General features: G+C 40.7%; 2 protein-coding genes across 2 annotated transcripts; both read left to right on the plus strand.

Moving 5' to 3' along the window:
* Positions 1 to 1,790: 1,790 nt before the first annotated feature.
* On the plus strand, positions 1,791 to 9,585 carry LOC136158265 (protocadherin alpha-7-like). Its single transcript, XM_065920064.1, has 2 exons — positions 1,791 to 4,217; positions 9,562 to 9,585. Exons 1-2 carry the CDS (start codon positions 1,791 to 1,793, stop codon positions 9,583 to 9,585), a joined length of 2,451 nt encoding a protein of 816 aa, XP_065776136.1.
* A 137-nt stretch (positions 9,586 to 9,722) lies between these two features.
* On the plus strand, positions 9,723 to 15,107 carry LOC136158275 (protocadherin alpha-9-like). Its single transcript, XM_065920073.1, has 2 exons — positions 9,723 to 12,116; positions 15,060 to 15,107. Exons 1-2 carry the CDS (start codon positions 9,723 to 9,725, stop codon positions 15,105 to 15,107), a joined length of 2,442 nt encoding a protein of 813 aa, XP_065776145.1.
* Positions 15,108 to 15,147: the final 40 nt, after the last annotated feature.

Consider the following 15,147-nt stretch of genomic DNA (forward strand, 5'->3'; position numbering starts at 1 on the left):
TACCTTTGAGCCTCCAGTGAGGCCCAGAATACTTCCGATTGGGATGAAAAAGTAAATGGGGAAATTTCACACTCTTTCTACTACCATGTGGCACCCATGTTATTGCTCAGCTTATCAGGGATCCAAATATTTGACAATAGTTCAATAGAATGTGGACTTTGACCAAGTAAATTCATGTAACATGTGCATTGAGTTCTCAGACACTGAAAACCCCATATTTATGTTTGACTTTTATTTGGTGGGCTCCTTTTCATAGGGAGTTTATTTCTTCTAATTTAATGCTTTCAGTATTTATTCTGTATTATGATTTAAAGTATTCATTTCTCTACATGCAAGAAATAGATAGTAGTGTTAATTTTTGTAAGTTTTGAAAATGATGCTGTGCCAAGAATCATTGAGTTAGCAAGACCCAGCCCCTGGCTTCAAGAAGTTGGTAGAAAAATAAAGATATCTGTGATACATAAATATGATCATCATAGAAGGCTGAATATTATAACAGGTACAAGAAATGTAAATCACTGTGAGTGGATTGAACAGAAATAACTGCCTATTTTTCTATTTGAAGAAACCCTTCAAGAGGTATGATATTTTTAGTGGGTTGTAAATGGAAAAGTTTCCTTTGAGAGAATACTGAGTATAATAGGTATTCTTGGGAACAGAGGAACTTAAAGAAATGAGTACATACAAAATCCCAAATGTACCTGGACACAGAGAATAGTCTGTTTTGGTTAAAACATATGGTTCCCATAGGAAAGAGTATGTGATAAAGCAGGAAAAGTAATGTGAGAAAAATTTCTTGGGTAATTTGAGCACTTCACTAAGAAATTTTGACTCACCTCTCATTATTTGAAAGGTATAAAAAATGTGAATCAATAGAAATAAAAGGTTTTTTTCACTAAGATGACTGCCAGGATTAAGAGAAGGATAAAGGAGTTGTGACAAGATGACACAATAAGAAGCTATTGCAATAATTCAGGACAGCAACAATATTTAAAACCCATTTAGGTACATGTAAAACTTGGAGAGCATTAGAATACAGATGTTAATTATTTTATTTGCATTGGGAACATAGGAGTGAAATATTTTTAAAAAAACCCTCACTCTGTTAAGTAGAAGTAAAAAGGATAAAACACCCCAAGCTTGATTAAAGTCTGCTTTCTTAAGTAAAGAATGTGGATTATTTCCTCATATTCCTTGCTCCCCCAAACAAACAACCTTTCTAAATTTTTCTTCCATTAGATTCTTGAGATCCTGGGTCCCTAGAGAGACCAGGAATTTTCTTAAAAGAAACAGAAGAAAAATGAATTTTCTGAACTGTGAACTAAGGATTTTAAAATTTACTATTGCTAACATAATTCAATTTGTCACTAATTTTTTATCCTAATTTTAAGTGTTTTCTAAAGAACATATTTTCAAGGCATGAGGAACCACAATTATGGTCATATTAAATATTAGGCACATAAATCTCCTAATAAAGCCTTAAACAAGCATGAGAAATATGGTCCTACACTTGAAGAAAAATAAAGAAAAATTCAGAAGTTGAAATAAAACCTCGTGTCCTAATAATACAAAGCTGATTTTTAAAATTCGTACTTACTATTTGGGCCACATGATGTCGCTCTTTACTGTGAAATTCTCTCAACTCAAGTGAGAATTAAGTCACATTGGAAAGAGTCTCCACTCTGTTCGGAGGTTGAACAATGGCGAACACATCATGAAAATAAAGGGATAAGAAGATTCCTCTAAATTTTGGAACAAGATACACTGGAAGAAAATACCAATAATTTGAGATGTACTCAATTCTAGGCGACTTGGGGAACCGGCATCTATTGCTATTTTTTATAATTCTCTCGATCTGGAAGACAGCAAGCGGCCAGGTCCGCTACTCTGTCCTGGAAGAGGTCAAACACGGCACCTTCGTGGGCCGCATCGCCCAGGACCTGGGACTGGAGCTGGAGGAGCTGGTGCCGCGACTGTTCCGGGTGGCGTCCAAGAACCTCGGGGACCTTCTGGAGGTAAATCTGCAGAATGGCATTTTGTTTGTGAATTCTCGGATCGACCGGGAGGAGCTGTGCGGGCGGAGCGCGGAGTGCAGCATCCACCTGGAGGTGATCGTGGACCGGCCGCTGCAGGTGTTCCATGTGGAGGTGGACGTGAAGGACATTAACGACAACCCGCCTGTGTTCCAGGGGACACAAAAGATTCTGTTTATCGCTGAATCCAGGCCGCTTGACTCTCGGTTTCCACTAGAGGGCGCCTCCGACGCAGATATCGGGGAGAACGCTCTGTTGACTTACAGGCTGAGTTCCAGTGAGTATTTCTCTCTGGACGTACCAACCACCGACCAACAGGTAAAACCTCTCAGTCTTGTGTTACGCAAACCTTTAGACAGGGAAGAATCTCCGGAACTTCATTTAGTGCTCACGGCCACTGACAGAGGCAAACCTGAGCTGACTGGCACCGTTCAGTTACTCATCAACGTGCTAGACGCCAATGACAACGCTCCAGTTTTTGACAGAACACTCTATGCTGTGAAATTAGAAGAAAACGTCCCTAATGGGACGCTGGTAATTAAACTTAACGCCTCAGATTTAGACGAAGGCTTGAATGCGGATATTATTTACTCATTCTCTAGTGACGCTTCTCCTGATATAAAATTTAAATTCTACATAGACCCTGTAAGTGGGGAAATTATAGTTACAGGACACATCGATTTTGAAGAAAGAAAAACCTACAAAATCCGAGTAGAGGCGACTGATAAAAGCTTCCTACCCTTGGCTGGTCACTGTACAGTTCTTGTGGAAGTTTTGGACGCTAATGACAATCCTCCAGTGTTGACTGTCACTTCCCTGTCCCTTCCTATCACAGAGAATGCTCAGCCAGGCACAGTCATCACCTTGATTAACGTGTCTGACCGAGATTCTGGAGCAAATGGACAGGTGACCTGTTCTCTGACGCCACATGTCCCCTTCAAGCTAGTGTCCACCTTCAAGAATTACTATTCGCTGGTCCTGGATAGTGCCTTGGATCGTGAGAGCGTAGCGAACTATGAAGTAGTGGTGACTGCGAGGGATGGGGGCTCGCCTTCGCTGTCGGCCACCGTCAGCGTGTCCGTGGAGGTGGCCGACGTGAACGACAACGCGCCCGCGTTCGCGCAGCCCGAGTACACCGTGTTCGTGAAGGAGAACAACCCGCCCGGCTGCCACATCTTCACCGTGTCGGCGCGAGACGCGGACGCGCAGGAGAACGCGCTGGTGTCCTACTCGCTGGTGGAGCGGCGGGTGGGCGAGCGCGCGCTGTCGAGCTACGTGTCGGTGCACGCGGAGAGCGGCAAGGTGTACGCGCTGCAGTCGCTGGACCACGAGGAGCTGGAGCTGCTGCAGTTCCAGGTGAGCGCGCGCGACGCGGGCGTGCCGCCCCTGGGCAGCAACGTGACGCTGCAGGTGTTCGTGCTGGACGAGAACGACAACGCGCCTGCGCTGCTGCCGCCCGGGCCAGGCGGAGGACCCAGCGCCGTGAGCCAGGTGGTGTCGAGGTCGGTGGACGCGGGCCACGTGGTGGCGAAGGTGCGCGCGGTGGACGCGGACTCGGGCTACAACGCGTGGCTGTCGTACGAGCTGCAGCCGGCGGCGGGTGGCGCGCGCAGCCCGTTCCGCGTGGGGCTGTACAGCGGCGAGATCAGCACGACGCGCGCCCTGGACGAGGCGGACGCGCCGCGCCAGCGCCTGCTGGTGCTGGTGAAGGACCACGGCGAGCCGGCGCTGACGGCCACGGCCACCGTGCTGCTGTCGCTGGAGGACAGCGGCCAGGCGCCCAAGGCCTCTTCGCGGGCGTTGTCTGGTGCAGCTGGCGCAGAGACGGCGTTAGTGGATGTGAACGTGTACCTGATCGTCGCCATCTGCGCGGTGTCCAGCCTGTTGGTGCTCACGCTGCTGCTGTACACGGCGCTGCGGTGCTCGGCGCCGCCCAGCGAGGGCGCGTGCGGGCCGGGGAAGCCCAGGCTGGTGTGCTCCAGCGCGGTGGGGAGCTGGTCTTACTCGCAGGAGAGGCGGCAGAGGGTGTGCTCAGGGGAGGGGCCGCCCAAGACAGACCTCATGGCCTTCAGCCCCAGTCTGCCTCCATTCCCAGGTGCTGAAGCCATAGGCAAACAACAAGACTTAAATGTTGATCATTGCTCGGAAGTAAGTCTATTTATATTTACATTACAATTATTTACAGTGAAATATCATAATTGCTTTAAAAGTATTTCATATATTTTCTTTTTAAAATATATTGCAAATTTCACAGTTCTATATTCAACCATTATTTTGGTCTATAAATATCTACAATTAATTGTTAGTTTCCCCAGATTTATAGAAATAGTTGTTGTATAACATTCCCCATAAGGTGTAAAAGATGATAATTTTATATACGTGTATATAGTGAATTTAGTTGCAATTTCTCAGTGCTATCCGACATTATTAACATTTCCCCAAGTTGGATTTCTGGTCAAATTAAAATTATCCTTCGATGAATTTCTTATTGGATATGATTTTATCCTTTGTAATACCTCACTTTATGAACACTATGAACTTCCACTGTATATGTATTCCTCCACATTTCATTTATTTTTCATGATTACGTATACTTTTTAACCTTCACATTGTATGTTTTGATAATATTGAAGTATTGTTTGGTGATTAGTTTTAATTTACTCACTTAAGATCAGAGTCCATACATTTCATTTCAGTTTCTTCTCTTTCTTACTGTTGGTATATAGATATACAGATATATCTACAACTTTATATGTACTATTTTCAACCTGGGTCTCCCATATTTGGGGTTATTCTTTACTGTCTGAGTCACCAGGGGAGCCCGTATTTATATAGAGTTTCTCTATTGGTATATTAAGCAGTTTAGTTATGTTGTTTTTCAGTTGCTAAGTCATGTGCAACTCTGCAACCTCATGAATTTCAGCATACCAGGCTTCCGTGTCCTTCATTATCTCTGGGAGTTTATTCTAACTCATGTCCATTGAGTCAGCAATGCTATCCAACTATCTCATACTTTCTTGTCCCTTTCTCCTCTTGCCCTCAATCTTTCCCAGCATCAGGGTCTTTTCTAATGAGTCAGCTCTTTGCATCAGGTGCCCAAATATTGCCGTTTCAACATCAGTCCTTGCAATGAATATTCAGGGTTTATTTCCTTTAGGATTGACTGGTTTGATCTCCTTGCTGTCTAAGGGATTCTCAAGAGTCTTCTCTAGCACCACAATTCAAAAGCACCAATTCTTCCACATTCAACCTTCTTTTCATGGTCCAACTCTCACATCCATACATGACTACTGAGAAAACCATAGCTTTGATTACCTGGGCCTTTGTTGGCAAAGTGACATCTTTGCTTTTTAATACACTGTCTAGGTTTGTAATAGCTTTCCTTCCAAGGAGCAAGCGTCTTTTAGTTTAATGGCTGCAGTCACCATTCACAGTGATTTTGGAGCCCAAGAAAATAAAATCTGTCACTATTTCCACATGACTATTTGCCATGAGGTGATGGAACAGGACACCATGACCTTAGTTTTTTGAATGTTGAGTTTTAAGCCAGCCTTTTCACTCTCCACTTTCACCCTCATCAAGAGGCTCTTTAGTTCCTCTTCGCTTTCTGTCATTAGTGTCATCTAAATCTGAGTTTAAAGAGTAATAATTTCTTCTCAAAATTTAAATGTTTTCATCCTATATTTATTATAGACCAGAAATTATAAAAATAGGTAATATAAAAGGAATAATAAAAATAGGAACTATCAGGTTATTCCTTGGAGGTCCAATGTTTAGAACTCACTGATTTCACTACTGGAGACCCAAGTTTGTAAATCCCTAATAGGGGGAATAAAATTCTGCAAACTACTCAGCCAAACAAAGAAAAAACCCCCAAACAGAAAATACACAAAAAACTCACAATACGATATCCTCTCAATACAATATCAAATAGATCATTTTACTATTTCAAGATATATACTTTATTATCAGATAATTTTTGTCATGTCAATCATTTAATATGTTTTGAGGATGTAAGTATAGTGAATAATTGCTTTTAGACTAATAAAAATCTACTTAATTCTAATTATTAATATTGAATAAAATACTATCAGCCCTTTGTAGATGAGTTGGAGTAGTGTGGGAAAATATTTCTCATTGATTTTTATTTTATATGTGACTTAGAAAAATATTGTGAATAGAAGAAGTATGTATGAATGCCATTCTTGGTGACCAACTGGTAAATTTATAAATTTTCATTACATAGAATATGCAGATGTTAGGACCCATTAATTCAAGTAAAGATTTTTAGTGTTATAGAGTAAAATTTTGAAAGTCCAAGGAAGTTTATTAGTTTGCCATTTCATGTTTTCATTTTTTTGCTTCTTCTTGTCTTTTTAAAATATTTTTTCTTATAACTCTTTGACCTGCCTTGATGTTAATCAGACAGTCATAGATTTTGAGCATTTTCTTTTGGAGAAAATGGTGTCATTTAATGGAATAGAACGAAAGTTTTCTGGTATTCTCCATTCTTATAATTTGTTATTAACATATTTCTTCATCTTATTATCAGTTATGGTCAGCAATATAATTTGTGATCTCATCTTATTTCCTTTGATCAATTGTAAGTGATCTGAAGTCAGTGTTATTTTGCAGTTTATTTTATATTTCTTAAAATGCCATCACTGCCTATAGTTGATTATTATAAGTACATGACATAAAAAGAATAACTTTAATTTTAGTCTTCAACTTAAATGGCTGTGTTTTGTTATATATGCTTATTTTTATTGTACTGCTTGAATCAAATATGGAGTTTTAACCTTGTGAACGTGATGGTACTCTTAGACTTCCTATTCCATGCTTATCTGATTCTCAGGTATAACTTTAATCCCTCAATTCTCCTCCTAACTGTTTATTTTTTAAAAATCCCTTAATTAGAAACAAAGACTGTTTCCACCACCTACCATTTACTTGACAGCTCTTATAATTTCAATCATTTTAGTTCTGTGTTCCTCCAATTCTCTAATTGGTATTTGAATTTCAATTTGGAAGTATGCCTATCACAAAGAGGGAGTCAAAATCTACATCTGTATTTTAATACTTTTCAATATTTTATCAATGCAAAGCTTTTAGCTATTAAATATTTCTTAAACTGAAAGGCACCAGAGCTCAGTTATTAAATACTGTGAACCCTGAAGCATCCTGTATCAAAATTTCATCTCTATGAATTTTTCTTCATATAATGTTTGTTAAAACATCTGTTATTTCAATTCCTTGGCTTCACATCCTATGAAAGATGAATGAGTTCTATTGCATAGAATTTTTGTATCAAATAAGTAAATATTTATAAATTTGCTTATAAAACTATGGCAAGTACTGTGTGCATAAGAAAATTTAATTACTATTATTCAAAAGAGTACAAGGAGTTCATATTTGGAAATGGAAAAACAAAAATCTTTGAAAGTCATTATGACCTTCCATATTACTCTTATGTAAAAATCATCTTTTGTGAAGTTATTTTCAGATTAACCTAGAATGTCTCAATGCTTTGAATTCTTTGGGGTTAGAATAAAAAATTCATCGAAAAGTCAGTTGTTATGGGTTTTGGAAAGTCTAATTAGCACTCTGGGTATAGAAAATCTTTTTGGATCTAGAAAGTTATTTAGATAAAACCTCCTTAGGGAAAGTCTAGACTATCTTGTGTGGACAGTGATGTATTTTTCCATGTTTATAAGTTGCATCAAATCAGAAGTCTGAGAACATGTTTGAAATCTTTGTTCTTTTCCATTAGTAGTGTTTCCTTTTCCTTAAAAAGAAATACACAATATGTCTTATTGATGATTTAAAAATTAGTAGTACTTACTTCCTACTAAGGAAGTAAGCCACATATATAGAGAGTGTTATAGAATAACTTTTAAAATATAGCTATTTATCTTCATTAAACATTAATAGATCTTTAGAGGATTCCAAGACCATGTCAGCATGCTAAAAACAACTGAATTATGAAAACCCAGCCTCTAACTTTGAAAAGCTTGAGATAAAAAACACATGAGTCATACAACTTAAAAGAAGATATTAAAAAAGCTATAAAAGTGGGGCTACAGTTGAAAGAAAATCATTCCTTGTTTGCATTTTTAAAGGGACACTTGGAAGGTTCATGGTGTTTTCAAATGAGTAAATTTCCCCTGAACACTTCTGTGAAGGAGAAAATTAGGCAAACTTGAAGACACCCACAAGTTTCAATTGACTGGAAACATGGAATAATCCATTTTGATGAAAACATATGGTTCACATAAAATAAAGGCCAAAAAGTGATATGAAAATATCTCTTGATTTTGAGTACTAGACTAAGTCACTTTGAGTAGTAGATTAAGAAATTTGGATTCTTCTGAAGTTAGTTGGGAGCTAACAAAAGATTTTAAACAAAGAAGTCAACACTGTATTTCAAAAGTTTGGATGGAAAGAAAATCTAGGAAGCTACTTCAATAATCAAGGATAACAGCATTAGGTAAAAATGTTTCTTAGGTTGCTGTAGGAATATGAAAGAAAAGAAAGATATATAGAAGCATCAGTGGCACCATAAACTGATAATTTTGCTTCTACCAATTAAATTTTTTAAAAAATTTATATTGGAGTATATTTGACTTATGCCTTTACTCTTGAGAAGCACTGAAATCTAGATGTGAGTAATCTATTTGCTGTTTGAAATGAGAGTAGAATTCACAAGTGAACTTTCCTTGTTAAGTAGATACTAAGAAGGAAGAATCCCAAGCATAGCTTCAAAACTGAAAACTGGCCTAAGTACTAAAGATGAACAATAATGAAATTAAAATATATTATGAAAAGACATAATATAAACTATATTGGGGATTTTTAAAAAAGATATTCATAAATACTAAGGCTTGGAAAAATTGAACTATATAGATATAGGCACTCAACACATTTCTGGAAACAAGTTATATAATTTCTAATAAAAATATAGAATAGTATCTTGGTACACAATATAGTAAAGCAAATCCTGGCCTTATTTTACATACATTCAATTCATAAAATTACTTAAGAAAATACCCAGTATTAACTGCTCAATTTCCTAAATTATTTTTTCAGACATGAGAGAGTGGCTTTCTCATCGGTAGGGTTTCCTAGAGACCCTGGAAATAATCACCAAAATCTTATAGCCAAAACCCTAAATCTATAAATGTGGAAGATCCTGAATTACAGGATGAAAGAATCTTCCACTTTAAAATTCCTGGTTGTTTGATCATTTTTATTGTTACTTCATTTCTGTGATTATTTTAAAATTGTGTGGAATGTTTTCCCAGGTGACAAAAGTTCACAATTTTGGTTTATACTAAACTTTTAGAGGTAGTTTGCTAGAATGCCTCCAACAAGACACAAATAGTGTTCTCTATTTCATTAAGGATTAAGAAAAAATTCAGAGAAGGAAGTAAAATTTCTCAGGATAAGGTAAAATGTTTAGCCATGGAGTATGTACTTACTTTTTGAGCCACGTGATGTCACTCTCCGCCGAGAAATTCTCTGATTCAAGGCGCCAGCCATGTTTGAGGCTTAGGAAAGATACTCGAGTCTTTTATAGTTTCCTAGTGCAGAACAATGACGAACACAGCAGGATGGAACTGACAGAATCAGAAGATTTCCCTTAATATTGAGGCATTTTTCGTTAAGAAGAAATAAACTCGACTATTTGAAATGCTGTGCGCAAGTCAAGGCAACCAAGGGAACCGGAATCTACTCCTACTGTTTGTCACCCTCCTAGCCTGGGAGACAGGGAGTGGCCAGGTTCGTTATTCAGTTATGGAGGAGGCCAAACACGGCACCTTCGTGGGCCACATCGCCCAGGACCTAAGGCTGGAGTTGCAAGAGCTAGTGCCCCGCTTGTTCCAGGTGAATTCCAAAGGTCTTGGGGACCTTCTGGAGGTAAATCTGCAGAATGGCATTTTGTTTGTGAATTCTCGGATCGACCGGGAGGAACTGTGCGGGCGGAGCGCGGAGTGCAGCATCCACCTGGAGGTGATCGTGGACCGGCCGCTGCAGGTGTTCCATGTGGAGGTGGACGTGAAGGACATTAACGACAACCCCCCTGTGTTCCAGGGGACACAAAAGATTCTGTTCATCGCTGAATCCAGGCCGCTTGACTCTCAGTTTCCACTAGAGGGCGCCTCCGACGCAGATATCGGGGAGAACGCTCTGTTGACTTACAGGCTGAGTTCCAGTGAGTATTTCTCTCTGGACGTACCAACCACCGACCAACAGGTAAAACCTCTCAGTCTTGTGTTACGCAAACCTTTAGACAGGGAAGAATCTCCGGAACTTCATTTAGTGCTCACGGCCACTGACAGAGGCAAACCTGAGCTGACTGGCACCGTTCAGTTACTCATCAACGTGCTAGACGCCAATGACAACGCTCCAGTTTTTGACAGAACACTCTATGCTGTGAAATTAGCAGAAAACGTCCCTAATGGGACGCTGGTAATTAAACTTAACGCCTCAGATTTAGACGAAGGCTTGAATGCGGATATTATTTACTCATTCTCTAGTGACGCTTCTCCTGATATAAAATTTAAATTCTACATAGACCCTGTAAGTGGGGAAATTATAGTTACAGGACACATCGATTTTGAAGAAAGAAAAACCTACAAAATCCGAGTAGAGGCGACTGATAAAGGCTCCCTACCCCTGACTGGTCACTGTACAGTTCTTGTGGAAGTTTTGGACGCTAATGATAATGCTCCTAAGTTGACTATCAAAACTCTCTGGCTCCCCGTCCAAGAGGACGCTCAGCTGGGGACAATCATCGCCCTGATCAGTGTGATTGACGGAGATGAAGGTGAAAATGGACAGGTGACCTGTTCTCTGACACCTCATGTCCCCTTCAAGCTAGTGTCCACCTTCAGGAATTACTATTCGCTGGTCCTAGACAGTGCCTTGGATCGTGAGAGCGTAGCGAACTATGAAGTAGTGGTCACCGCGAGGGACGGGGGCTCGCCTTCGCTGTCCGCCACAGCCAGCGTGTCCGTGGAGGTGGCCGACGTGAACGACAACGCGCCCGCGTTCGCGCAGCCCGAGTACACCGTGTTCGTGAAGGAGAACAACCCGCCCGGCTGCCACATCTTCACCGTGTCGGCGCGAGACGCGGACGCGCAGGAGAACGCGCAGGTGTCCTACTCGCTGGTGGAGCGGCGGGTGGGCGAGCGCGCGCTGTCGAGCTACGTGTCGGTGCACGCGGAGAGCGGCAAGGTGTACGCGCTGCAGCCGCTGGACCACGAGGAGCTGGAGCTGCTGCAGTTCCAGGTGAGCGCGCGCGACGCGGGCGTGCCGCCCCTGGGCAGCAACGTGACGCTGCAGGTGTTCGTGCTGGACGAGAACGACAACGCGCCTGCGCTGCTGCCGCCCGGGCCAGGCGGAGGACCCAGCGCCGTGAGCCAGGTGGTGTCGAGGTCGGTGGACGCGGGCCACGTGGTGGCGAAGGTGCGCGCGGTGGACGCGGACTCGGGCTACAACGCGTGGCTGTCGTACGAGCTGCAGCCGGCGGCGGGTGGCGCGCGCAGCCCGTTCCGCGTGGGGCTGTACAGCGGCGAGATCAGCACGACGCGCGCCCTGGACGAGGCGGACGCGCCGCGCCAGCGCCTGCTGGTGCTGGTGAAGGACCACGGCGAGCCGGCGCTGACGGCCACGGCCACCGTGCTGCTGTCGCTGGAGGACAGCGGCCAGGCGCCCAAGGCCTCTTCGCGGGCGTTGTCTGGTGCAGCTGGCGCAGAGACGGCGTTAGTGGATGTGAACGTGTACCTGATCGTCGCCATCTGCGCGGTGTCCAGCCTGTTGGTGCTCACGCTGCTGCTGTACACGGCGCTGCGGTGCTCGGCGCCGCCCAGCGAGGGCGCGTGCGGGCCGGGGAAGCCCAGGCTGGTGTGCTCCAGCGCGGTGGGGAGCTGGTCTTACTCGCAGGAGAGGCGGCAGAGGGTGTGCTCAGGGGAGGGGCCGCCCAAGACGGACCTCATGGCCTTCAGCCCCAGTCTTCCGCCGTGTCCGCAACCAGAAGTGGAAGTGGAAGAACAGTCTATTGAAGGCGACCACTCTATCAAGGTGGGTTATTACTTTTTTATTTTCATGCTTTGCTGCGTGAATATTTTATTTTATCCCGTTTTCCTGCCTCAAATATATTTCTTGGAGTATCTTTATCTTTTGTGTAAAGAACATACATTTTTATAAAATATCTAAAACATTTCTTGTAATAAGTTTTGTAATATTGTTTTTTTCTAAAGATTTACTTTATATTTTGTTTAAAGTACCCTCTGCATCACCTTTTGATTGATACTTCAATCAAAGGCATTTAGTAAATGCCTTGTGTACTAAATTCATTTATATTTTCCAGTACAAATACTTTGTGTAGGTTGAAGGTTTTGATGTTTTCCCCCCAAACCAGTATCTTTTTATGTTACAAATATTTGTAAGGAAAGTACTTTTATTATTAAATCTAAAATTTGAAATGACCCTATTGCATTAAGAAAAAACTGCTATGATCAGTTCCGTCTGTGGTAAAAATGTGGGTTTTGCTCCTTAAGTAAAGAATATGTGTAGTGCAACATAACTTTTAATGCATACTTGAACTTCAGTGTTTACACATTGGAGTATGTATACTGGGAGATAGTTCATAAAATATGTCCTAATCAATGGAGTTAAGTGTTTTGGACTCAAAATATTTTTTGTTTTTATTTATTTTACTGATTTTAAATTTTAATGCGACAATATCTTCCAGTGGCTCTGTTATTAAGATAAATATATTTTTATTTTTTAAAATATTTGGTTGTACTGAGTCATCATTGTTGTGTAGACTTTTCTCTAGTTGTGGTGAGTAGGGCTTTCCCTCTAATTGCTGTGCATGGGTTTCTCATTGCAGTGACTTCCCTGTGCAAGGCAAGGCTTTTGGGCTCATGGGCTTCCGTAGTTGAAGCACGTGCGCTCAGTAATTGCCACGTCAGGGCTCTGGAGCACAGGCTCAGCAGTTGTGGTGCATGGGCTTAGTTGCTTGGCAGCCTGTGGAATCTTCCCAGACCAGGGATGAAACCCATATCTTCTATATTAGCAGGCAGATTCTTTACCACTTAACCACCAGGGAAGCCCAACATATATCTTTTAAACAACTTTGTGGACAGTTTCTTTCATTCAATTCAGAAGGACTGACATTTTAGAATCAAGTCATATAAATTTCCTGAGTCAAGCATTACTCTCACCCCTTCTCCTTGGGAGCCACCCAGCTTGAGGGAGGGATCTTGATTTCTCCAAGAGGGATGGAACCAGAGCCTGCTGCAGGGGAAGCACCGAATCCTAACCTTTGGACCACTAGGGAAATCCCCAAGGATTGCTTTTAACATTCTTGCCAAAAAAGGAGTTAGTCCATTTGTTTTGAAACTATAACACCTTATTTATATAACTCTGTTTAACATGCTCTGTATTAGATGGCATTAAAATGAGGCAAATTATTAGTATCCCCGACTCTCAATGGCTTAGCATTTGTGATAACCTGTTTCAAGATGAGTGAAGAACCCACAGGTTTATTAATATGCTGTAGTAAGTTAGCTATATGATAACCTTGGAATGTGGGAGCTTTAAAAGCTATCTTTCATATGTTCTTAATCAATGAAGCAACTCTTTAAGCCAAAAGTGGAACAGATTTTCAGCATGGAGTCATTCTCATAGGAACTGGAGTATTTCTATCAGCAAACATGCAGAGGTTTGTTTCCTTGTCATATCTCTTTCTGAATTTAGTTACACCTATATGCTAAAATTTTCCTGCTGTCTTTTAGGTAAATATATTGGTCTTGAATTTATGGTTTCCACAATTAATAAAAGAGAAGTAATTAGAATGAAAAATCTTTGGCATAGATTTATAATTATTGACTCACTATTTTACAAAGTGTTCAGAATAAATATTGTAGCTCACTTTTACATGAAATGTGAGATTTCTTTGGATAACCACTTATAATTTTTTTAAGGAGAGAAATGGGATTTTCCAAATGACTGTCCTCTTCCTGGAAAGATTTCAAATATTGGATAGTTGGCTCCTTAACAATCTTGAGAATGATTAAAATATTTTTTTCTAAGACAACACTGATAAGCTTTATTGCAATCGATGAATAATTATTAGGCAAATTTCATTGTTTAAAAAAATGAGATAAAAGAGGAAAACAAAATTGAGTGATTACATGATATTTAGAATGCTCTTTATACCCTAGTCTCCTTAAGCCAATTTTGGAATAAAATGGGTATGAACAAAGTGACAAATACAGTTTGGATTTCTGATCAGTATGGTTTTAGGGGGGATTAGAAAGATTATTTTTACAAACAACAGTGGATATAGCACAAATTTAAGTTGTCATTCAGGATGGAAATGACAACATTCACCCTGGGCAGATCTAGTAATTGGAAAAAAAACTTTTAAATGAGACAAAGATAAATATGTTTTATATTTCCAGGAGTCAGTATTTGGTAAATTCATTAGCATCAGAGCAAATAAGTTTTTGGACAACTTAGAAGTAGCTTGCATATTAGCACTGATTTGAAACATCATCATGTTGAGAAGGTAACAGAGAATTGGCATTTTGAATTATCTCGTACACAACTGGACTAAATGTTTAGAGTAATTTAACACAGTATAAGGTTTAAGCAATAGAAAATTATAGCGTTAGTAATTAAATAAACTTAGTAAGAGGCCATTCAAAATTATCAAGTTCTGAAAGTCTTTAAAAAACTGTATCACTAGTAACTTACAAACATGGATTTTTTTTCATGTTCATATACATAATAGTGCAGTAGTATGTTCTCTTAGATGTCTATATAAAAAATAGAACTCTTCTTGGAATTCTAACTTCTAAAACCAAACCACCTTTAAAGAGTTAGTGGTCACACACAAGGAATGAAAGAACTAAAGACTGACAAAAACAGACTAATATGAAGGAATCACGAAAGAAGTCAAATAAGTGAAAGAAATAGTATGAACGCCAAACGCACTTCCACTTTGACCCACAGGATGTCGTTGTTCTCCAAGGAGAGGATTGTTTGAACGGAAAAAAGTAAAGATTATTCCCGGAACAGAAAGACCCATCACTGTTCCGGT

Source organism: Muntiacus reevesi, chromosome 1 (genome assembly GCF_963930625.1).
Source record: "Muntiacus reevesi chromosome 1, mMunRee1.1, whole genome shotgun sequence".
Classification (NCBI taxonomy): domain Eukaryota; kingdom Metazoa; phylum Chordata; class Mammalia; order Artiodactyla; family Cervidae; genus Muntiacus; species Muntiacus reevesi.